The 25,697-nt window shown below is 40.1% G+C and overlaps 2 protein-coding genes across 6 annotated transcripts in view; one reads left to right on the forward strand and one right to left on the reverse strand.

The window, feature by feature from the left end:
- The window catches only part of DNAJC1 (DnaJ heat shock protein family (Hsp40) member C1), a 103,726-nt gene extending 95,344 nt beyond the window's left edge, over nt 1-8,382 (forward strand). Inside the window, exons 10-12 of the mRNA XM_035545221.2 lie at nt 6,030-6,078; nt 6,602-7,086; nt 8,170-8,382. Coding sequence (XP_035401114.1) covers nt 6,030-6,078; nt 6,602-7,086; nt 8,170-8,238 — 603 coding nt within the window. The 3' untranslated portion in view covers nt 8,239-8,382. The remainder of the gene's footprint in view (nt 1-6,029; nt 6,079-6,601; nt 7,087-8,169) is intronic.
- A 4,503-nt stretch (nt 8,383-12,885) lies between these two features.
- Nucleotides 12,886-25,697, reverse strand: part of MLLT10 (MLLT10 histone lysine methyltransferase DOT1L cofactor) — a 129,681-nt gene continuing 116,869 nt past the window's right edge. For all 5 annotated transcript variants that reach the window (XM_035545225.2, XM_050708653.1, XM_035545227.2 and 2 more), the window contains 6 exons: nt 24,505-24,693; nt 23,989-24,077; nt 23,502-23,863; nt 17,509-17,611; nt 16,532-16,744; nt 12,886-14,556 (listed from right to left, as the gene is read on the reverse strand). In XM_035545225.2, coding sequence (XP_035401118.1) covers nt 14,512-14,556; nt 16,532-16,744; nt 17,509-17,611; nt 23,502-23,863; nt 23,989-24,077; nt 24,505-24,693 — 1,001 coding nt within the window. In that variant the 3' untranslated portion in view covers nt 12,886-14,511. The remainder of the gene's footprint in view (nt 14,557-16,531; nt 16,745-17,508; nt 17,612-23,501; nt 23,864-23,988; nt 24,078-24,504; nt 24,694-25,697) is intronic.

Below are 25,697 nucleotides of genomic sequence, written 5' to 3' on the forward strand. Positions count from 1 at the left end.
TTATATGTCATTATAAAAGAGATCTCTTATTTTTGGCAAATGCAAGCTCATTACACTGCCAGCAAGAAAACACCTATATGAGAAACGATCCATATGTAAAAGTTAATGAATTTATTAGTGTTTTTTTTTGCTCCTGGAGATTAAGTGTTTTCCTAAGTCTGTTTTATATTTCATTTTATATCCTATGCATGTGGTACCTCAGTTACTGTGATCTCCAGTGGTGGATATTCTGAAACCGTCGCTCAGCTTGCATATATTTATGTAATCAATAGTTCTTTCAGTTGCTTATTGAAGTATAAAGACCTATCTCGGGATCAAGGTCCAAAAGAGGTTATGAATATCTAAGATGGGATTTAGATGGTATGTAGGTCATGTAGATCCCTCAATCTGAGAGTGAAATCTTCAAAACACCTGTCTAATCCCACAGACACACCAGTGTCTGTTGATACTTTGTGGGAAGGAAAAGGGAGTTGCTGTTTACAATTCCCTCATTTCACAATTTTTATTTTATTTTCTTATTTTTTACAAATTCTTCTGCGCAGTTGTACAGGTGGTCCTGTTTTTGCAGAACTGGGCAGCATGGTACGTTTTGTACCCAAATGCAAAACAGATTGATTTCCTTCTTGTGAAGCATGGCCAGAGCATTCCTGCCACTTAAAGGAGAAAGCTTTTTACAGAAGCCAGTGGGACACCAACTTTAATTCAAATAGATGTCTTATGGAAGGTCAGGCCCGTGCTGCTATAACTTGAGTGTGGCTTGAATAATGTAATGTCCCATGTACATGCTGGTGAGTTGGTTTTGAATTCCATTGCAGAATTCAAATCTTCTGGCTCTCAGTAAAGGTAATGCAGTTTGCATCAACAGTGATAAAATAGGATGTCCAAGCAGTTGTTGCAAAGAGCATTTGAGCCTAACCCCTCCCTATTACCTGAGTATTAGTAGTACTGAGCTAAAGACTCACAAACATGGATTTTAAATGACAAAAAACAAAAAAAAACATAGTTCAAAGTCTCTAACATCATCCCAATTGTAGTTGCTGAGTTCTTTGTGTCCTGAAAAAAAGGAGCAATTCTTCTGCTGTTTGAAATTAACTATTTAGGCACTTAAACTGGAGAACAACTGGTGTTCTGAATCCAGTGATTTAGGCCAAGTTTGCCTGTTTTGCAGACCACATCTTCGACTGCTGGTGGGATTTCTGCCGTAGCTACCTCCTCTCCATCTGCCGTGGCGAGGTTTGGAGTCACACACAGCTTCAAAGTCTGTAAGCGTACGAAAACCATACTGTTGGAGGCTGGCAGTGGTTGGTCTAAGCAAATTCAGTTAAAATTCGTAACATGTCTCTTGGTTCTTTCAAGAATAAGAGCATGTTGGCCTTGAATTCTCATATGCTATGTTAGTATTAAATTCAACGTGTAATTTACACAGCGGATAAAGACCAGTTATGTTACACACCTCTGGGAAAGTCGGTAACAACCTGCAAAGCAAACTGGTTGAAGCAGCGTCAAAGCAAAGGTGCGTCTTCTAGTTGGAAATACTTCATTTCTAGAGATCCAGTAGGTTATAAGTAAGGACATTTGTTTAAAAAAAGGCAGAATGATGTGGCTTGATGTTTCAGTATGCGAAGTTTCACCAATCTGTTAAAACTGGAAGACAGTTTTAGCAGTCTTACAGTAAATTTACAGGAAGACAGTTTATAAAGCAACAAATTTTGAGTCTATGACGTGAAAATAAAGGAACGGGTCATTATTATTGGCTGACTTGGGTCAAACAGTTCTTCAAGTAATTGTGGTTGTTGTGAAAAAGCTGTTTAGATCTAGAACAGTTCAGTGCAGCAAGTGGTGTTTTGGCTGTGAGGAGGGAACTTCAAATCTGGCAGTTTATCCTGTGCTGTTCTGAAAGGTAAGATCAGCAAAGCGTATTTCTTTGACAAAGCCAGGAAAGAAAAGTCCTTCTGTGTCTGGCTTTCCTTTTTGAGAAAAATGTGATTTTAACTCAAATCAGCCTCACAGATTCAAGAAATTTCTCATTGCTGCATACTAGCTTGAACCACTTAAAAGGCCGTATCCAGATTTTTTTTCCATAATTCCTTAGATTTTGACTTTTTTACACAACAAATAAATGGAGAGCATGCAGAAAGGCAACATCTGGGTGAACGCTAGGACAGCAAGCTTCTGATAGAGGATGCTGAGAAACTAGCAGCTTTAGTAGATATTTAGAGAACTTTTGCTCAGGAAGATGCTAAGAGTAGTAAATAATTGTATCGGTATGTCCAGCAACACAGTAAATAACGTGTCGTCCTTCTTTGCCAAGTGACATGGGTTATCTGTTGGTCCACTGATGTTTTCTCAGAATGTTTTAAATAAGACGAGAGATTTTGTACTTCTGTAACTCCCTGGTGCACTCCTGATCAGAATAGCATCGTATTCAGAGCAGGAAGTAGACTGCCTAGAGAAGATTGCCTGGAGAGAGCAGAATGGTGCCAGAGCCCCACGAAGCCAGGCTGCTCGGGGAGCCAGCAGGGCCAGCTAACGCGACAGCATGGTGGCGGCTGCTGGGGGAATGGGGAATGGAGCTTCGTCTTCTGCGAGCGGGCTCTTTCTGACTGTTTAGTATCAGAAGGATCACTGTACCAGACTTCACAGGGTTTTCGCCCTACGACTGTCACAATTCAGTGCTTTTTTATGCCTACATTCAGAAGGGAGTTCATGTAGAAGCAAACTATTCCTGTGGCCCCTTTCCGTATGTCCCAGGGCAAGATGCTTCAATTAGAGCTTAGTGATATGGTTTAGTGGAGGACTTGTTAGTGTTAGGTCAGAGGTTGGAGTAGATGATCTTGGAGGTCTCTTCCAACCTAGATGATTCTGTGATTCTGTGAATTTCTACTTCAATTTGATTGCTTGCAGCTATCTTTTTGTCATCTTTGTTTGTCTAAGAAAACATTTCGTTGTGCATGTGATTACCTGACTTCGTGACTTCTGTTATCCCTGGTGCCTAGGTTATTTGGGCATGGAAAAGATAAAGGTGGTTCCTATAGAATAATGCAGTATGGCTGTGCAGCAGTAAAAATCCTTGCAGGAATACAAGATCTGCCCTCTTCTGTTTTAAATCAATTTCACAGTCTTGATCATTATTGTTTAAAGTGTCCCCAGACCCAGGTTTCCTTAAGAGCTGACTAAGACTTTTGTGAAAGCTGTTGTCAATAACAGGATTCTAGACCAACTTTTCAGAGCAATGGTAAAACTCATAATTCAATACAGATTAAAACTATAATTTTACAGCTTTGTGCACTAGCAATCAGCAATAATAATTAGAAGCATAGTTCTACAACTGCTCCAGACTTTGAGTAACTGTATTTCCAAGTAAGTTATCTGTTATCTAATGAAAGAGTAATAAATCGAAGCAAGTTATAGGAAGAAATGGAGTAGAGAAAGCAGCAGAGCAACTTCATGCTTTTCAAACTAACTGTTAAGAACCACCTAGTAGGTAACAAAGCCCACCACAAATTTGAATTGATATTAGGGATGTCAGAAAGTGTGGAGGAACTGGCACCAGAGGACGCTGCAAATGTGAGTGGCAAGAGCAATGATTAAACTCAGAACAGATCAAACTGCAGTACAGATTTCCTACAATCCATAGGACGGATTCCCAATGATCCCTAATAGGTCAATACTGACAGGTTACGATTCCTTCTGTGTGTCAGCATCTTTAACAGCAATGGCAGTTGAAGCTGATGGACAGAAAAATTTTAAGTCTGTGCAAGCTATACCTGAACTGGGTGAAAAGAGCTGTAGCAAACATGAACTTCACACAGCACCTAGAAAAGGACTTGCAAAATCAGGAGAAAGAATGCAAAAAAGGAGAAAGATGTTTAAAAAAAAAAAATGAGGAAAAGAGTAATAGATACTTCATCTTCGTACGTAACCTGTGAATGATGATAGTAAAGCTGTTAGTAAGAAGCTTGATGAGTTAAGTCAGGTGAAGGTGCTTGACCGAGCTTGTTCAGTGTTTGGTATTGTAGATTCTCAATATCTGAACCATACACACGGTTGTTATTTCTGGATTATGTGATGAATATTCAAATTGAAAATCTACCAAAAATGTGAACAGATATCGTAATGCCCTCAGAAGAGAAACTGTAATAAATGGAGTAACTTACTGCAAATGCTAAATCTGGGTTTACCAAGCTCCTAGTGCTGAAGGCATCCAAGAAAAGATAACCTAAAATAAGACTGTTACTTCTGCTTACGTGTAGGGGGGAATGTGAAATGCCATTAGGATCTAGGAATAAATCTAAGTCCTTCACTGTTGTAGGAGATGGCCATTTTAGGTTCTAATTCAATTAGATGTAACATGCAGCAAAATTTATGTCTGGTATGCGCTACCTGTATTGACCTAATTTGGGAACATCCATCTTGTAAAAGAAACGTGAATACAGGATATTGATTTGCACCACTTCCAATGCAAAGTTTATGTTGTACGTGTAGGCCCGGTTTCCAAGATGAAGCAATAGTTGCCAACCTCCTAAAATGTCGATGGTTCAACATAGAGAAAACAGAACGGTGGTATTGGAATTGCTTGCCATTTATTCTGCTCCGTTCAGCTTGTGGATCTCTTCTTGTCTCTTCTCCTCACTTGTCTCTTATGAGTAGCTGAGAAATCTTTGAAAGAAGTACTTCAAAAATAGTGAAATGGTTTAGGAACAGCTTTCTGGAATGCGTGAACATAGATGATACCTTGTCATACTCACAATGAATCCACTGCATCATTGCAGGAAGCTCAAAAGGATCAGCAACTTGACTGTGTGACAAGTTCTCCTCATTCTTTTCAAAATATTATAATCTAGTTTAGATTATGGTAATTTCTATTTAAGAGCTGCATAGCAGGTCACATCTTAGGATCCATTCTATTCAGCAGTCAAGGATGCATTCCCCTCCGTTTAGTCTTTTAAAGTATTGGCCCTACAAAGATGCTCTGTTAATAATGGAACTTAAACGTTTTGATTTGGATGAATTTAGACTCTTAAGCTCTTCAAGGAAGGTGATTTCTGTTAGTGGTTTTACAAGAGGGATCCATCCTGTTGTTTCCAAATCAGGATCATGCAGTTCACAGACAGAACTGTTAGTGCTGGTTAAAATTACCTGTTCACCTTAGCGTTCTACACTTTTTCTCCTTGAATGAGTAAAACTTTATCATACTGCAACAGTAGGAACTGGAATTTTTATGCCAGATGTCTACCCCTGGACGAAGGCTTTGGTTAATTGGAGCTGGGATTTTTTTGCACATGGAGGTCTCATTTAAATCTAATCATCCCAGAAAATGAGGTTTAATTTGTGGGGAAAATAGACCACTTTGCCTTGTTAAGCGTCACCGTCATTTCATTAAAGAGGACCCACACTTGTCTGTTCTTAAAGCAAAGTCTCACAATTTCATGGGCAGAAATGGGGTGGGAGGAACCAGGCAGACTTAGACTAGAAGTAGAAGGTACTCATGTCCTAGAATTTTTTCCTGAATGTTCTTGATGTAAGAAGTATCTTTGTGTATCTTTGGCAGTCAGACTATTGCACAGAATGTGTTTTTGGGACTGAATGCCTGTCCATTACCATGCTTCACCATATAGACCTATGTTGGGTTATTTTGTTCTTCCATTCAGTGTCGAGAAACTAATACCTAGGAGACAACTTACTTGTTTCCTTTTCCCCCTCTCCTCGTAGCATTTTCAGGTTAGAGATAAAGGGCTAAACAATGAAAGAAAACAAAATTTGCATATCCGCTGCAATAATGCATTATGGTGATAGAAGTGTATAGCATCGCTTACGTTATTTCAACAAGATAAGAATAGATATAATGAGATAAGAATTTTTTTTAAAGGACAAAGTCTAAAAAGTTATTAATTGCCAATTCGGGATCCATTTGTGAAAAACACCAGCAGAACATCAGCCTTGCAGTATTTAATGTATGCTCACGATGAAATCTTCAAAAGCACAAATAATGTAATTTTTTAATAGTCTTTTTTTTTTCTTTCATGCAGGTTACCATGAAAGCCAAACAACTGAAGGATTCTGTTACATATACACCAGGTGTGTGCCTCTAGATCCTCACTGATGCTTACAAGAAGCATGGCAGTTAGAAAATTGCTATGCAAATGAGTGCGTTTTGTAACTTCCAGGGTACACCTTGTAACTTTGCAGTGAGGCTTTTGCAACCTTGCCTTACTCTGAGCAACAAAGAGAACCGATGGGTATTCTGAGGGAATGTTTCCTTTTTAAGCTACCTCTTCCCAGCCTTTCTTATCCAGTTTATTGTGGGTTTTGTTCATTTGTTTATGCTGTTCTGTTCTGTTTGTTTATATCTGTGTAGTAATTTATTAGTCACTTCACATATACCAGATAAGCTTATAATTGGCAAAGTTCATTGCTTTATATTATATTGCTTTTATTACAACAAATACCTTGATTTCAGGATAAATGTACGGAATTGAGCTCTTAATCCATAAGAGCTTCATCTACTGTCTGCATGATTTCGGGTACCTTCTATCTGCAGGCAGTTCCCTCTTGTTGGTGGTTTATTTATTTAGAAGTGTAATATCGGTACTTCCAACAGGTGTCATTAGGCTCTCCGAGCTTAAAACATTGGCCCAGAATTCCAAGAATGTCAAAGTCAACATGAATTTACCAGACCATATAATCACCCAGAGAGAAAGAGAGGAGGAAGAGGAGGAGGCGGAGGAAGGGAACTTCAGTCAAATCACGGAGCAGACAGACAGCCCAACAGATCACAAGGAGACCGCTGCAAGTGAAACCAGGCATCGCAAACGAAAACTTGTGAAAGCACCTGAAATGATTCAGACAGCAACGAAAGAGGTACCAGAAGAGAAGGGCAGAGGAAGACGCCAGAAAGATTTTGATAACACAGAGCAAGAGGAAGAGAGTGACGATGAGAGCAGAAAAAGGGAGAAAAGCCGTGCCTTAGAAGACTTGTGGACTCAAAATCAACAGAAACTTCTCGAAATGGCCTTGCAGCAGTATCCAAAGGGAACAACAGATCGTTGGGATAAAATAGCAAAGTGTGTTCCTGGAAAAAGCAAGGTACAGTCAATGTTGTTTGAACTGCAGTGTAAATCAAGAGGAAAATGATTGTCTACCAGTTTATGATTACCCTAAGAACTGAAGGTCCACACAGGAAAGTGAGGTCTTTACTTAGCTTGTAACTACCAGGCAAGACGTGTTTGACCTAAAGATCATTACTGTCATGTTTGCTTTCATAAAGAAAGATATTTTCATTTAAATCACTTTGTTTAATGTATTACAGAAAATGTTGAAGTAACTCCTGTTCCATTTAAAATACCTACTTCTCCTCTGCCTTTCAGATCTTCAGTTGCAGAACAAATTAGATTTTTAAAACAAATTTTGATTGAAAGTTAGTAACCAAATGTTGGTGACCTGCTTTGCTTACATTTTTACAATACCCTTCTCAACCCACCTCAATGAACAAACAAAATAAGTAACCCAGCTGCAAGTGTTAAATGCTCAGTAACCTATCTAATGTTCTTTTTGTAAGTATAATCTCTTGAAAATAGCATTTGCTGTCATTGATATAGCTGGTCTGTGGTAGATTCTGTAATAGTTGTGCTAGCTTAGTGTGCTTGCTTCAGCCATTGTAGCTGCAGAAAATCCTTATTTTATTTGTGCCAAAACAGCATGAGAAAGCAGGAAATAGCGGCTCCAGCAGGTAGTTCTCTGGCTATAAAGCTATGAAGTGGATGTCAGTAGGTGCTGTTAGAGTGAGCGTAAAGGCTCATCTTTACCAGGGTAAAGTACCTGCAGCGTGGCTCGTACCAGAATAACTGTTCTGGAATAGGTAGCACAGTGCAACGGCTCAACAATTGCTTTGACAGCCATTGTCAAGAAATACTGAACACATGTTTTCTTGGCTTTGTGTGCTCTTTGAAGAGAGAAATTACCCGCTAAGAAATGTAAACTGAAAGCTCATTTTTTGAATCCACTTTTCAGTAGGTGTACGTTCTCCTTCTGAAATTGTTTGCATGACTAACTTTGGGGGAGGAAAAAAAAAACACAGAACATAGCTCTCTCATAATGAAGTAGCATGTACAGAGGTAAAGCAATACTAAAATATCAAATTTTAATTAATACTTTTGTTTTTCCTTTCAGGAGGAGTGTATAGCAAGATACAAGTTGCTTGTTGAACTGGTACAAAAGAAAAAAATGGCTAAAAGCTGAATGTTCGGAGCAGAAGAGATTTAGGTCGTGTTTGTCAAAATGGGGTTTTAAAACTCATATGCAGGAAACTGCATTTTCGTACCTCAGTATTTCTATATGTCATGTGCCTTAGTAAAAGAAAATATCAATAAATCTGCCATCATCTATTCTGTGTGTTAAAGAATGAAGGTGTATTTTTGTGTAGGAGAGCTGCTTGTGCAGATACGTGATAGTGTCTTAAGAATCAGTGGACCTTTAGGAAAACCCCCAGTAGTAACTGCATACTGGAACGGGTAGGTTTACAGCTAAAGAACATACAGAATATAAAGAATTCTAAGTGGTGCTTTGAAAGACAGAATTGATGTGAAAATGTTAAGCAAGTATGAGAGTAATGGAACTCTGCACTCAAGGGTTTTTTGTGTTTTATTTTTTTCCAGTTATAAATACAAGACAATATGCTTATAAAGCATGTCTGCTGCTACATAAAATGTCCATTCTACTATTTAGAAATAAGGAATATTTCTGATCTTAACTTCCCTGTACACGTGTATGCACCTGCTATATAATTTCTCTTCTGCTAAACCTGCAGACTCATACACAGCGATATTCAGTAGTGCTGTTATTGGGTAAAGTTGAAATGGGTAAGAAGGTTAAAAAAGGTCTTTAAGATACTTAAAGTATATTCTTCATGACCAGTTTTTAAGTACAGAATTGCACTTAAAAGCCAACATTACTATGCTAAGATTTCTCGTATCTTGTTTTTTGTATATGCTGGATTCAATACAGTTTGATTTCATATTTGAAGAGTGGGTAATAAGAGTTATTGTTTGTTATTTGCAATATTATTTTTCATAATTCTGGAAAAGTTATACAAAGCTTAAAATGCTGAATAATGGGTACTTAATGGGCTGTAAACAAATAAATCAGAGCAGTGATTATTATCTTTTGCAAAAAAAACATTTAAAGACTTGCTTTTTTAAAAACAAACAAAAAGATTTACCACCCAGATTCTGATTTAACAGTAGGATTTTAACAAGCTTTTGAATTGCAATTAAAAATTAAAATGACAAATCAGAAGACCACATATTTGGAAGACTCAAAATTGGAAGACTCAAACTCAGAGCTTGATAGCCCCAAAATCGGTTAATTTTCTGACATTTATTCTGATGATTTCTTCCAGTAAATGTTTGCCAATTGTGTTGCTTTTGACACATCAGCATTTCACAAAGTTTGATCCCATTTCCGTAAGACTTTAAGGGACAACTATTTAGGGAAGATGACAGTGTTCTGTATTGGTTCTTTACCAAGTGGAACATACTGATTTTTTGGTCCTGTTAAAAAAACTCATCTTAGGCTGTGAAAAAAAAATATTATAGAAGGCTTACTAGACATGGTAATGCATTTAAAATTCTCTGTGAAACAAAATGTAAATGTTAACTACATAGGAAAACAAACATTTAGAAGGTGTACTAAGATCGCTGTGTGCTAATTGATCAAGCAGTAACTGTGTAGTCCTATGAAAAAAGAGTCTTAGGCGAGATCAAGTGATGTATTTTCAAAAGCAATCAGGAAAGCTTAACTTTAAAACGTCATTCAGTGCACTGTAAGCTGACTGTAGCAAGGTAATTGAAATGGCTACGAAGAAAAGCCTGCTAAAGTGGTTAGGTGAATCGGTGAAAATTAACTTGGCAGCACTGATAGGGATGAGGTAGGACCAGAGGTGTATTGTTCATGAAAAAAATTAGACTGGTAATTGAAATGTTTCTGCTGTGAGTAGCAAAGCTGTTGTGAACAGCCTTCTACAACCAGGTGGCAACCAGAAGGATAATGAATGGGAAGAGGGGGCTCCAATCTCTGGGTACTTGTAACAGGAGGGGCTGGGCTTGGGGTGGGGGTGGCCATGTGGAATGGAAAAACTCAGCCCCGTGCTGCTTAGCTGCGCTGAATTCTACACACTTCTACTGCAAAAACATTGTCTTACAACTTACTTCTTTCAAATTAGAATCAGAATTTGAAATAACCTAGGCCTTAGGGTAAGAACATTGTCTTTTTCAAAACAGATCAAGTGCTGTAACAGTAGCTGGCAAGTAACTGGTGAGGTAATAGCTCTTCAAGTAAAGGATCTGTGCTGGATTTGTAATCCACTCGCGTTAAGCTGGTAATGTCCTGCAGGTTCAAAGAAAGCAAGTAACAGCAGAATACAACCTGTGAGGAAAAAAAGTCATCTTTCCTTTGTACTCACTGAGTATTTACTGGAAGACTTCACCTGGAATGGTGTGCCCAGTGTTATGTATCACACTGCAGGGAAGGTAGACCAATTGGCGGAAAAAAAAAAATAAATCCAAAAGAGAGGAACCAGCATGATCCAGAGGCTACAAACCAGTTGCCAGGAAGCACGGAAGGTGGTAGTATATGCTGCACAGTAGAGAGAGAGAAATCTGCAACTATGTCAAAAGGAGCCTTGCACTTCTGTCATCTCCTTGATGCACTCAATACAAAACTGTTTCATGGTGGTTGTGGCTATGAAGAATAAAAGTGGGCTTAGTTTGGAACTAGACATAGTTAAGGCAGAGAATGGGGAAAAAAAAATAAGGACTTTGAACACATTTATCATTGGAAATCTTTAAAAAAAAGACCTTTGCTTAAGATTTGCCTGTGTTAGTACTGCGTGTTTGGCATCAATCACACACTGCATGCCCAGCACCTTTAGCTCCTCCTAGCCCTAGAAAGGTCTGAGGAGGGCTCCAAGGAGGAGTGCCACTTGTAGGTAAGACGCACTTTTTCTCTTTTTTTGCTTGTAAGACCATTCAGTCTGCGCTGCTTGAAGCACCATGCCTGACAACTACAGTTCATCTGAAGGCAAAGCGTTAAGGCTGCACAAGTGTACAGGCCATTATGTCCCAGTGCCAGGTTGCATGCCTGAAGCAGCAGAGGCACGCACGGTGTTGGTGACATTGTTCTGCGTGTGACTGCTGAAACGTGGCGCTGGTCCTGCCTGGATGGAAGCGATGGGCTGCGGCCTCAGGGCTGGAAGAACCGACCCACCTGAAGCACAGGCCCAGGGAGGTGCAGAAGTAGGGGCAAGCTGGCCGTGCAGGAGAAATGCACTGGCCCTGGCACCGCACCATGAATTAGTGGCAGGCCCTGCTGGCTGCTCCCATGACACTGAATCTGGCGTGGTTCCTGCTGCATTTTGAGGGGCGTCAGTAACCTGGGCCTTGGCTGACAGGGGCCTGCATCGAGGCTTGTGCTGCTCTGGCAGCAGAGACTGCACAGGGACTCCACAGGGACTGCAGCCTCAGCGCCTGCTGAACTGGTGCCAAGTCAGCCACAGGCCAGGATCTTTGATGTCAGGATCTGCAAAATCATTGGAACAAGGTTGGTTTTGACTGCATCTGGCCCTCATGTGAACTTGGCTTTGATGTGGTCACTTTCTTTAAAGACCAGCGAATTGGAGTTTTGTTTAGATGTCAGAACTGTCCTTTTCATTACTTTCCTGCTGTTGATTGTTGATCCGTCAGGAATAGGAGCACCGTACAACATCCATTGCTATCTCCGGCTGCTGGCACCAAGCTCTGACAAGTCAAGATGGTAAGAAGGTCCTGAGGTTGGCACTCTCACCAGGACTTCCAACTTTGCCTCCTTCTTGCTTCTCTTCATCTTACCAGGAACCAGGTAACTCAGAGAAGAGGAATGGGCAAGGAAAAGCAAGACTTACCCCACTTACTGGTTTGATACTTATCTATGCAGTAGAGGGAGGGTGGGGGATTAACGATGGCCCTGGCTGTGGCAAAAGATGTTTCACATTTCCCTATCGTTAATTCTGAGCTTGCTCATTTATCAGTCTTTCAGGACTTCAGTTTTCCCCTTGAAAAACAGAACGAATACTCAATCCTTAGAAGTTGGGCAAAGGAGACAATACACAAGTGGCACGGGCCTGTAGCAACACCACCTTGCTACTTGTTCCAAAAGCTGTTCTCAGCCCACAGCCTGCACCTGACTAGCAAGGAACGAAGCCACGAAGGCAGCACCAAGCATCCCTTGTCTGCCAAAAGCTGTGCTATCACAAAGCTCAGACTCCTGTCTTCAGTGACAGTAAGGGACCGGTCGAGTTTCCTTCTTGCTGACTGGGAAATAAAAGACCAGCAGCTTTGCTGGTGTTCACCAACACCTCCATGGACAGTAAGCAAAATTCCTGAAGAAAAAAATGAATTTTATAAAAATACAATACAAAAAACACAGCAACAACCAAAGAGCTTGATCACTTCAGCACAGTTATCACCATAGATAAAGAACATGTCCCATCTCCACAGAGCTCTCATCAAGGTACTTGAAAATGAGTTTGGGGCATTACTAAGTACCACAGCTCACTGCTCCTGCAATCTCATAGCAACTGCTCCTGAAAGCATGAAAAAGAAACCTCTGACATCAGACTACAGCACAGGACTGCAACTGGACATCCAAGTCCAGGAAGCACAGATGTCTCAGGACAGTATTACAGCTGCATCAGTGTCTCCTGAAAGCAAAAATTAAGATGAAAAACATCTTTAAAAAGTTGTTGTAATGAATTTTAGCAGCCACGTGCAATTCAAATCCTGCTCATTGTGTAATGTTAACAGAAACGCTCAGGTTTTCTACAAGACTCACGTTCACACAAGCCATATGCAACTATAAACATTATTAAAGTTTATTAACAAAAGCTTTGTACATATCTTTTCATACACTTGGAATTTTACATCTAGGCAAAATAACAGCACATTTCCATCTTACCTTTTGTACAAATTGTTACAGAATATTCGCCAGTGGGTTGAGAAGGTAAAATAAACCACTGGTTTACTTTTGTAAAGTATCTACAAAAGTGATTTGTGACATTTTTTAAAAATTCCCCAGAACATATAAAAATAAATTATTTTTACTTTTTCAATTAAATCTACTAATTAGAAATATTACAAATCAAAATATCAATGTTTTCTTATGAATTCTTCACAATACAAAACAGATTCACAAAACTTTATTTACAGAAATGAGGTAAGAACTGTGCAATGTTCAACTAAGAAACATATTGCAGAATTAACATGTTCTTCCAAATAAGTACACAGTGGAGGTCTAATTACAGCTGGGTCTTTTCCTCTAATATTTCCCACCCTACTATTGATTAGTGGTCATTACCCCAGTTTAAACTGTACTTTACCGTACTGCATAGAGTCACGCCAGGAAATCAGCTGCTGTTGGTGGAAGTGTCCTAACACAAGTTCACCCGTTTCAACCACTGCTAAATCCCAGTGGGAAATATTAACTCACTTTTTTGGTAGTTTCTTAGTGAAAAGCGACCCAGGTAACAATCTGCCTGAGCTCTCTACAGTGGTATAAACACTTCTAGTAAAGGCAGAACAACAAGGCTGCTGGTGCAACACTGAATATTCCTGCTGCTAACAAGGACACGTCTAGTGCATGATCAGCTGTTGGCAGCCATTTCAACAAAACGGAGGTAGCAACAGGCACTTGGTTTAGGCCAAACACTGCACATACTTCTTCCAGTGTGGCCTTTTCATCTGGTAAGAAAAAACTTTCTCACTGGAACCAAATCAGTTCCTTTAAAAACCTCAGAACTCTAAAACCTACACCAAAATTAACAAACTTTGGATTCCATACTGTAATTCTTAAACTCTTAATCAGGAAAAACTCCCACTATATAACAACCAGGATTTAAAGGAATAAAAAGTTCAGAAGTAGATTCCCTTATGGGTCAGATTTCAAAATGTGTGTAAAAACAAACAACAAGTAGCAAGTCCAGACTGCCATTACAAGCGTAGTCTAAAAGGATTGCAACTGCAGCAGAGGATCAGACTGGCTAGGTTTGGGTTTTGCTTGATTTTTTGTTTTTGATGTTTTTTTCTTCCTTTTTTTTAAACTACTGCTCTGAAATCAACGTAATGCATGACTGCGGACAGTTTACCAGCCTTGAAGTTTATAAGATTAGTACTGAAAAGTCAAGTATGTGTTTCTCTGTGGTTGAATTTGTACTTAGTACCATCAAACTGACAAAATAACTATAGTTTGCAGAATTTTATCTACTTCACAGTCTGAAACATGAAAAAGTACATCCATTTTAGTGCAACAAGAAAGCAAATCAAAGCCTACCAAAAATATCCTTATGAAAATTATTAACCTTTTCCTGTGCAGTAAGAGTTCCTTGTTGCATTTCTTCATATCTGCAGAAAGGAAAACTGCAGTTTGCAGCCAGATGAAGTGCTATAACAGCAGGACATGCAGTTCTTAAGTATCACTCAAATGTCAACTCTTCTCTGATGCAACTGGTCCAGTTTTATCACTGAGCCTCTGTGTAAGAGAAAATACTTCTAAAAATCAGATTATAAAATACAGAGGTAAATAAAATCAAATTCACGCAGATAACAGCAGAGATGGATGTTACACAAAGCAGATGAGGTAAATCAAATAGAGCTATCTAAATAATAAGCAATTTACTTTTGCATTGTAAAGAATAATCAAATATCATAGAATAAAGACGGGAAAGAAGGGAAAGTTAAAGGAACAGTACCACCTCTGAAGGACCTCAGGCTAAGTCCCTCAGAGCTACCGTAACAAAACAAACTGCTTGTACCTTCCCTTCTCACAGGCCTCCCTGTTCCTGGCTGTTGGTCTGCCCTTGGATCCACATGATGGTCAAGAATAACACAAGGTGACCTTTGCTAAGTTTTACACCCCCTGGAGAGGGGTATAATCTATCCTTCTCCAACAGAATAGAAATACAGTTTCCATTTTGTCCCTGTTGATGATGTTTCTTTCATAAATTGTGACAAAGCTATTTCCTGCAAGTACTGAACAGAACTGAGCCTCACTTCATTCACTGAGCAATCAAAAATGCTCAAAAAAAACCTGTTCCAATTCAAAATGAAGCTGAAACATTTAAAACTTTTGCAAATAAAGAATTTGTTAAAAATTCTTTTTGGATTAAAATAATTCAACAATCCTATGCAAACTCTCAGCTGTAACCTTAAAAAGAAAGCAATTTTAAAAAATAATTATTTCTAAGGGTTTTATATTTGGGAGATGTTCTGAGATTTCCTTGAATTGTTTACAGCTAACTGTTACAAAAATACTAAATACAACTATAACATCGTATTTGTAAAACGACTGCTGCCTGGTCATGTTCTCTAAAGCTAGTAATAGCCATTTCAAAAAACTCAAAGCAAGCACATCTCGTATAAAACAGGTTGTTCCAATGTAAAAAAAAAATAGATGGTCTCAATCCCATTGCCTATGAATTTTCAGAAAATGAAGGGGAGATAATTTTAAGCATAACAGAACAAATCGCTTACATTTCTAAAAGGAGACAAAGCACTGAGCAAACTCCTGATACAGCCCTTGTGCTCTTCCATTTGGTGACCAGCAAAGAACATGGCCTTGCTGCAGTACTGCAGTTTGCAGTACGGTTTCCATCACAGTAATGGACCAAGCTGGAAAGTGACAATGACCACGCACACAAAAAGTAAATGCTCATATTTCTGAGCAGAAGGGAGCTGTTTCTAGGAAAACTGTCTTGAAAATTCATCACATTATCTTCTGTGTCTCACCTATCTTAATTGCGTGACCCTGAGAGAATGAAGTCTATTCTCTGACTCCTTGAAGAACAATGAAGAATGTGTCTCTTGGGGGCGGAGGTTACAGGGCACTGTTTAGGACAAATGGAACATCTTTGCTGGAAAAATATCTTTCTTTTTAATCTGTCCAGGAAAGGTTTCATTAGTATAACAAGTGCAGGAGGAGTTGCTTAGTCTCCTAGTGTACAGCCCCGTCTCCCCATGCCAGAACCAAGACACACACAGCCATTCTCTTAATGCCTATTTCACCGTCCCAGCAATGGGCTCCTCATCTCTCAAGTCATCAACCAACCTCTGCAGCTCCACACTACCTGAGGCCTGCTGAGGTGAAGTTCTTCAAGTAAGGTGGTAAGACAAATGACTGACAACATGGGGGAGACAAAGCTGGGGAAGAAGGTGGGGTGAGAAGGGCTATGCTCATGGTTTTACAAGAGGAAGGCAAGAATCACTGGACGAGTCCTGATCCAGGGAAGCAGGAGTGTGCAGCAAAGAGTCTAGGTATAAGTGACTGCAAGTTAGTCACTTAAACAATGAGTTGTGAACCTCATTAACTGTGGACCAAGGCTTCAGAAATAGAAAGAAAAGAAAAAAGTCCACTATCCTTGAGTTGTAAATACATGCACATAACGTGCTTATCGTTCAGTTACCTCATGGGGATACTTCACTGAAAATGAGGTGAGAAATATACTTACTGTCACCTTCTGAGCCGCGTTATCTCCATGAATTGTAAGGAATGGGTTGGTAGAAGCTGCATTTAGTGGTGATGCCTGGGTGCCTGAAAGTAAGTTGTTTATGGGTATCTGTGCTCCTCCAGTAATCTGCAGTTGCTGTACTTCGGACTGATGGTGGTGTTGGTGGTGGTGCTGTTGCTGTACTAGCTGATACAAAAGGGCCTGATGTTGTTCCTGCAGCAGTAATAAGATGGGAGGGGGAAAAATAATCAAGGGTTAGTTACTGAATAATAGCTTCTCCCTGGGTTCTTGCTTATCCGCATCTTCAGCCAGCGCAACCCTTAACCTAGTCCCAGCTAATTTAGGGTACACTAATGAAGCTCCACAAGACTGTGGGAAAGGGAAGGAAGTGCCTGTAAACTTCCCAAAATCAGTAGCTCGCGTGTTCAGCAAAGCCTGCTGGCTTCTCCCAAATCTCTATCAAAAGAAGCCTATCTAAGAATATCAAACCATGTTTCTTTCTATCACAGCACTAAAACTACACAATTGACAATACAAATTAATATATATATATTTAAACCAGTTACCTATGGCATACATGAACACTGAAAGGCAGAGTGAAGACAGCTCATGAGATGATTCCCAAAAATCTTTTATGCTAGAGTCCCAGTGGTACCAGGGATTCATTTAGGATACTGTCAGAGCCTGCATATGGCCCCAGACTCTACTGCACACAGCTAATGCTTAGAGAGACAAGCCACCAGCTCCACAAGGGATGGAATAGGACTGAAGGCATTAAGCAGCAATTCTTACAACACCACACAGAGATGCAGCCCATGACTATCATCCAAAAAGGCTGAAACAACTGTAAAACTGGAAGATTTTCAAAAGCTGTAACATAAATTAAACACATTTCTGATATTTGTATTAGGCTGGGGAATCTATCCATGCCTAAGACCATACGAGAGGAATAAGTTACAATTAACTGGAAGACTTACTGATGTGAGCTGCTGGGTACTCAGTAACTGCTGGAATTGCTGGTGCTGCTGATGGAGTAGAAGTTGTCTCTGTTGGTCAGGAAGCAATCCTAGTCCCGAGGCACTGTGGGGTGTGACAGGTAATACTGTAGTTTATATGGAAGTACGAGAACTTTTTACTTCAGCATTCCATTGAAACACAGAAAATGTTTATATAAACAGACAGTTCCTCTTTAGTATTTTGATCGCATAATATCAAACATTAAAATGTGTCAACTGGCATTTTTGATCCATACCTAGATGTTACCACTGCCACCCCAGTTTACATTTCATGTAATCTAAAACACGGCCTTTCTATGGAAGCTCTTGCCAGCCTTTAATACTACTTGCATGTCTGTTACCAACGCTAGTATGCCTGCTACTGAAACTGGTATTTGCTTCTCAACTGAACAGACACAATCTCGCCAGACACATATTCATGTGTAATACTGGAGCAAGGACCACTGTCCTACCCCAGTTCTTGGACCTACTCTCATCAATTCAAATCACTCAAGTTGCTTCTCAGTCTCTCTCCTAGATGCAATTTTCAGCTTCTTCTAAAAACGCCACCTACCACAGAGCAAGCTGTATCAGCAATCTGATTAGCGCTCAAAAGTTATTAAGCACTGGCTGCTCTGTGCTAAGTACAGCATGCAGATCCTTACCCCCATCAATATTTTGCCACGAGAACTTCACCACATGAGCTGATCTGACTGCTCTGAGCGTGCTGCAGTGGGCAGCACTTCCAGCCCTACCCAGAGGTAATGCTCCCGTAATGGAAGAGGACAGAAATGAGTAGGTGCTGACTCTTCAATTACTGCAAATGACAGCCTGACATATTGTTAGAAACGCGGCAATTGAAGTTCATATGCTAGTCTTGATGGCTTTAAAACACACACACACACACAGCAGTTATCCTGCTCCTCCTCCTGTTTCTGTTGTTCTGTTGCTGAGGCAATGTCCTGCAGAGACAGAGCAGGCAGCTGGGCAGGGCAACTTCTAGAACTACATTAAAAGTGTAACTTCCAACTCGTGCCAGCATGTAGGAGTCTCCACTCCGAAGTTACCTGCACTGGTGCAGAACTGCAAGCCAAGCAATTGTCCCTAAAGCCTCGGGTTACACCAGTTTGTCTGAAGTGAATGCAGAAGATTTCAGTCAGTGCAAGTCTGTCTCTGTTCTACTTAAAGGATCCTCATATGAGCATACACTAACCAAATTCATCATCTTCCAAATCTTTCTCTTACTATGTACCTACAAAACAGTTGATAAAGCTGTGTGCCTGCGTGTGCTTGGTTTGTTTGGATTTTTAAAGGCACACAACAAGTTAACCAGCAGTTACTCTGCCCTGGTTTCCTTCCAACTCTGATCTTCGGTTATATTCAGATCTGTCACTGTTGCCTACACCTTGTCTGTAATTTAGCAAACAATTCAGCCTTGAAGTGGCTCAGCTGATGCTGTCACAGAAAGAAGGTTGGCTACAACTTCGCTCCCAGTCCCACTTTCTGTGCCCACACGACTTTCCGCAGCTATTTACGAAATTGGGCAGGGAACCGATCCAGCTGACAACTGGTCTGGAAATAAAGGGTTCCTTCAGCTTTGCCAGCTCACTGCGATACCAACAGCATGCGCAAGGGTGGTTCTGGAACAGAATCAGGAAGACGGCTGGATTTATTCTTTTGGTAGCATTGTTACCTTTTATTAGTTTAAAACACCCATCAAATTACTAGGTGCAGTTTTGCAATAGGTTTAAGCTTATCCTGCTGTTGAAAGGTTAAGTATTTCCCTTTCGGCTGTGCATTTTTGTCCCCTCCCCTTGCCCTAGCTCTTGCACAATGAGCTGCATCTCACGGGAACTGAGCTGAAACCGAAGCCAACACAAAAAACGCCAAAAGATCGTCCATTAATGCAGGTGAGGCTATCGTGCGCGTGCACAAGCACTGGTACCAGCGCGGAGGTGTGTGCAGGATGACCACCAGCACTGCTGGCTGCGATCGGTAGAAAGGGATTAGATCAACTTAAACCAGCCAGGTTACCATCAGCAGCTCTTCCGGGCACGGTATTTCCCTTGCCTTCCTGCAGCAGCCAGCATAGTGCCCCACGAGCACCTTGACACTCACTCGGTATTAACCAGCCAATACAACAACACCCGTAGCAGCACCGGTCTCTACTGCTGGGACAGGGCAGGTGACAAACCAGCTGTGTTTCGTACTTCACCGGATGGCTTCAGAGCCAGGGGAAACACGTGCTGGGCTACGCTTACTTCCTGTCATCTACTTTGCACCATTCATTTACCATCTTTCTGGCACTCTCCTGGTTCTCCAAGCTCTCGTGCTATGTGCTCTTTTCCCCAAGCCAATAAGTCAATTCTGCTGATTTTGTCCTGTGCAAACCCTCTTGCCTCTGGTTAATCTTGCTATATTCTTTTGCCTTTTTCTTACGTGTATTTTTAGAAGCTGCATAATCAGAAGTACACCTAATATTCAAGGCGCCGACACAGCAGGGATTTAAGGTGGCATAACGGTGGCGTCCACTGCGTGATCCGTTTAATCCCCAATAATTCAAGCTGTATTTATTTGGTTGTTGATGATGTCACTGAGATGACATTTCACCCATCCAAGGAAACTCCCACGTTTCCATCCTGAGCTACGACATGAAGAGTAAGGCCTGCCATCATATATGAGTAAGTTAGAACTGTTTGCCCTACCTGTGTTTCTTTCAAACAATTTTAAATTATTTGAAATTCCTCCAATCAGCTTTAAATTTAATTGTAGCATTTTTTGTAAAAACTGCAAAAAATAAGCATCTTCAACTTGACTAATATTACTAAAATTACTATTATTTCCTTTTTCTCTTTTAGCTCACTTATTGTGTGTTTTTCTGTACTTTCTGGATCTTCTCCACTGTTTTTTTGCACTTATTAAAATCTCATTACCTTTTTTCCTACATCATGTTTCACCTTTGCCCTTGCTTTTTCTGCTGCTGTCTTTACCCACTCTGTCTTCCTCTCCTGCTCTACAAAGGCACTTGAAGGAAAATACCCACAGCCAGCAGCTGAGATGCATCTAGAAACAAAGCCTAACTGCAGAAGATGCAACCCTGCTGGAAAAGGCGGCTCACTGGATTTCACCAGACCCTTCTCTAAATCAGATCAGTTTGGCATGTAAATTTAATCCTTTTTAACTTCTCACTAAAAGGTATACGATTGGTCTGAACCTCTCCATCCTACAGCCTTCTCCAATTGCTAGAATGTTAAAGAAACAATCCTATCTTCTCCCTCAAATCACTGGATCTCCTCATTGCTCTAAAGGTAGGACGCAATCTGCTTGCCCTCCCTGCCCCCTGAAAAAGACCACGTATTTTTCTCTACTGGATGAAGGCAGGCTTTTACCTACCATTTGAAACTTTCCCAAAGAGGAGCGTGCAAATCAGTGCTTTCTTGCTTCCCTACGTCCCAAAGTTAACAAAGAGCTCATGCGAACAAGAACAACGTATACACAACTTTTGAGGTACCAGTAAATAATCTAGTTATCTTTCACATCAAACTGGACAGATTCTGAAACTGGGAAAGTTACCATCAATAGCAACTTACAGGAGTACCTGGGAAGTCTTTTAATTATAAAAGAATATTAAAAAAATTTAAAAGCAGGGCTGGGTTCTCGTATGACTTCCCATCATCTTGGGAATAGCGATTTAACCCAGCTCCAACCTCGTTCACCACCACGTCGTTTAACCACGGTCAGAGAGCTGGTACCAGCGTAGCAGCAAACCTCCATGCCTGCCCGTGCTTTTCACAAGCTAACCCTCCCGCTTACACCGTTCAAAGAGTAGTGATAACTAGAGGAATTTAACACTAAAGGAACAGCCAGCTACTTGCCACTGAATCAGCGCTGACCTCAAGGGTGGCAGGAACAAACGGTGTACCATGGAGTTTCAGAAACAATGATCTCAGCCAACGGAAAATACTTTTATAATTTTTTTCCCATTTTTTCTTTATCCAAAATCATACCGGAGTCTCCGCACGACATAGGTTTTTTTGTAAGAAAAGGTGGGGTTTGTTTTGTTTGCTTTTTAAGATTTTTCACAAGTATTTTTTAATGGAAAAAAACAGGGACAAGGAACGTATGTATCACTACTAAAATCAAATTAGCACTAATTTGTGAGTAACTGGGAAACATCTCAAAAAGGAAAGCCCAGAAAAAAAAAAGGGGGGGGGGGGGGAAGGAAGGGATGAGCTCAAAAAAGGAGAGAACTGTGTGAAAGCCACAATAAAATTAATGTTACTGAGGGAGCAATGCAGATAGAGATCATGCAAGATAAAGAAATGGAAATTCTGACAGTTATAGACCACCATGAGCTTGCTGTAGCAGAGAACAGAAAAATGTCAGGAATATTCTAGAGTCTGATATAAGCTAGAATGAGAGCTAACCAGCAGTACACTAGTTTCAATATTCTGCATGAAGTGGAGTGGTCTATTCCTAGGCTACACACTTAAGAGTGACAGCAGTTAAAATTGATATAAAAGAGAAACAAACAATCTTCTGCACTATGGACAGGCAGAAATAAATAATCTGCGTATTAACAAAAAACAGAGAAAAGAGCAGCATGGCCAGCGTTATCTTGGCACAACCAGAAATAGGGAATTATTATACAACTTGTCAATATAACTGATTCTGTCTAGTCTTTCTCACTACAAAGGACCCCTCCTCACACTTTTGGGGAGAATAAATCAAAATTCTTGTGTTCTCTGCAGACCTCTGATACACAAGAAAATACTTTCTCATCAAGGAAATGTCTTCTGTTTAACCTATGAAATGTTACGTTCATATATAAGCTAAGAAAAACAATCTGCTCAGTAAAAATGTAATAGCACATGAAAACAAAACAGGACACATTTTAAAGTATCAGGTTTATGAGCCTAATGAAGCAGTACCAATGATACTGTACAAGAACATTGATATACTGTCAATTAACAGTAAGGGAAAAAAATGGAAAAAAGCTACACAAACAGGGATCCCACCCATCACATGCCAATCACATATGCATTTTTGTTGGGCAATCCAGCATAATCTCCAAAAATAGACTCGAAGACAAGCAGTCCACTCCCTACTTGCAGGCATTTCTTTCTACACAGAAAAGTGGTTGTTCTTCCTAAGTGCAGGGCAATACAAGAGGGCAGGGGGAAGGGAAGTGGGAGTTACCCTTGGAGTTATCAGGAGTTAAGTGAATTAGTTATCCCTGGCTTTGCTCTATCCCAAAATACCTCCAGACGGAGCAGTTTGAACCCCTCCTGGAAAGCAGCTGTCTCCTTCTGTTACCCATTTACCTTGTAACCTCAAGCAGCAGCAGCAGATTAGGCTACTCAGGATACCTGGTTTTGGGGAAAGGGTTGTTACGAGTACTTAAACATCTTTTTATGCATTTAAAAATCCGTAGGAACATGACTTGAAAAAATAATTTTCTTGTCTTTGGAGTCAGATGCAGAGAACTGAAAACACCACGCAGCTGCATCACTACTCTTCTTAGTTATGCCTATTACCTCTTTAACTACATGACCGTATACTGTTCCCCTTCTGCTTCCCCTCCACCCCCACAACTGCAACAAATGGTAGCTTTTCCAGTGCTGCTTTAATCCTGGAAGAACAATTGGCAGGACAAAGAATATTGTTTTCTGAACTAAAAAAGATCTGAAGCACATTTGCATAATTACATTTGTTTTGGAATGTGACTCGATTAAAAAACAAGAATAAATAGACGTGAGCTACGATTCGCAAAAGCTAAACAGAAAACCTTTCTTCTTTAACCTTCATGCTTCCATTAAATGCTTTTCTTATTTTCTTTCACAGATCAGGAGCAGAACCTAGTTTGACAGTCAGAGGCTAAGGCAGAAAACATACCATTTGAATAAGGCAGCTAAAAATACAGCTAAACTGAAGACAGACACTATTGAGAAAAACATAAATCAGCAAATTCTTACCTGTTATTTAATGTAGTTGGCAGAGGATGCGTTGCATTGGGTGGCACGGTTGCATGAGTGAGAGGAGAAGGGTTCTGTGATATTGTTGCTGGGGTCTGAATTACCCCATTTAAAGCCCCTACAATTCCATTGATTGCCAGCTGGCTGGCTGGCAGTGCTCCAATTATTCCACCCACACCAGGCACTGCAGGAATGGTGGAGGTTACAGTCTGCATACCACTAGCTAGTGCCCCCACTGTCACACCATTGACCTGTTGAACTCCTGTGACTCCTGAGCCTTGCTGAGCTGGACTCTGCCCAGCAGGTGGTGGAGTGGAAAGGGCTGATGAACTGCTGGTGCTTTGTCCGCTGGAGGTTATCTCCTGGTGTAAAAACAAACAACAAAACCCCCTCAGCTGCATAAAGTTTCGCATAGCAGCAAAATACAACGGCTACGATGAGTTAACTTGTAACAAGTTTAAGTTTAGAAGGAACAAATAAATATTACCTGATTTAATACAGGAAGAGAATTGTCTGGTAAAAAACTGTTTCCCAGATGAGGGCTTTTACTGCTGTTCAAGGAATCGGTGCTAGGTGCTAAAGTAATTATTTCAAAAAACACACAGTGATTAAATTTCTGCAACATGTAAAAAAGATTCAGAATAATTATTTTAAAATAATGTCAAAGGTAAACATAGAAAATGTAAAGTCAACCTTAGAATCACTGCTGAATAGTAAAATATTAACTAAATGATTAGTGAATCAATAGATTCAAACAGATGTGCTCCAGACTGAAGAAAAAACCCACACTGAAACAAGTAGTAATGGTTTATACAAGGTTTCCACTTGATTTTAAACATTAGAAGTTTGGGGTTTTGTGGGTTGTTTGTTTGTTTTAATCCCCACAAAAATATTTATTTTGATAATACAGGTACATGCATCTCCCATTGATGGCATTTGTAGATGAAATGGGTATTTCATATAAACGATTCAAATTTCTTCCACACTTTCACACTCTATTTACCTGCTTGTACTGGAAAGGCATGTACTTGATGAGAAGGGCTAGGATTTGAAGTTATTGTTGGAAAGGGCACTGAAAGCTGTGCATTGAGTAGCTGGAGCCGCTCCTTTTTAGCGGTCAGATTCTTTATCTGTTCTTCTAACCTCCTATTTTCAACCTGAAGTTGGTGTAATGATTTAAGCATTCCTAAAACTAAGATAAAAACGCATGTTATCTTTCACAATCACATTCAAAGTTTTTCTCTCGTAACAAAGTCACTCATGATGACACCATTGTTGCTGAATTTAAATAAAATAAGTAACACCTTCACTTTAATTTATGTATTATAAATCAAGACTAGCAAATGCAGTTATATGTGAAAATAAAAACAAAAATGTTAATGGGATAATGTCTCATCATCAGGGGTGACATTCATTTTAAGCAAAATTGAGTACGTGATAACTTAGCTCCAAAAACCAGAATACAAGGACAATATTATTTTAGCAGCACAGGTTGGCAGTGTAGCTTGGAAAAATCTATTCGAAATTTTAAACATTATGAAAACAGAAAAGGTTTGACACGGATGCATTCAACTAACAATACATCCGACCAACAACACTGATGTAGAAATAAACAAAATCTTGGGAAAGGGGCATTATTCGGTTTTAATCTCCTGTACAATGAATCCCAAACTTAAACAACGACAGAATTTCGCCCATTGTTAAGTTAAGTTACCACGACACACCTTGCTGGGAGCACTCTCATTTGCTGTGAGCGTCGATCTACAAATCACCCAGCAGGGAGCACTGTGTGAGCACTGCAGTTACCACCCTCTTCCCCCCCTCGGCCCCCAGAAAAAGGGCATCATCTTCTGTACTAAAATGATTTTCTTTACCGAGCTCAGTTTTTTCAAACTCCGACTTTGTTTCAGAACTTGGATTTCCCAACTAGTACTAGAGTGTGACTGTAAAGCCACAGGGATAGCCTTTTTTTTTTTTTTTTTTTAATTCTAAATTGTATTTGTTTAACATGACCTCTGGGCCTACTACAGACATAAGTCTACTGGTATAGGCACATCTGGTCATTTCCCAAGGATTTAGCTTTTATCCCTCCTCTTCAAGGACATACAAAGGAACCCTCAGTGAGCCCAAATGAGATGCAATAAGACTTAGCTAAACCTGTCCTCCAGCTATCATGTTTAAAGGATTATCCCTGCA

The sequence above is a fragment of the Cygnus atratus genome, chromosome 2, assembly GCF_013377495.2.
Source record: "Cygnus atratus isolate AKBS03 ecotype Queensland, Australia chromosome 2, CAtr_DNAZoo_HiC_assembly, whole genome shotgun sequence".
NCBI lineage: Eukaryota > Metazoa > Chordata > Aves > Anseriformes > Anatidae > Cygnus > Cygnus atratus.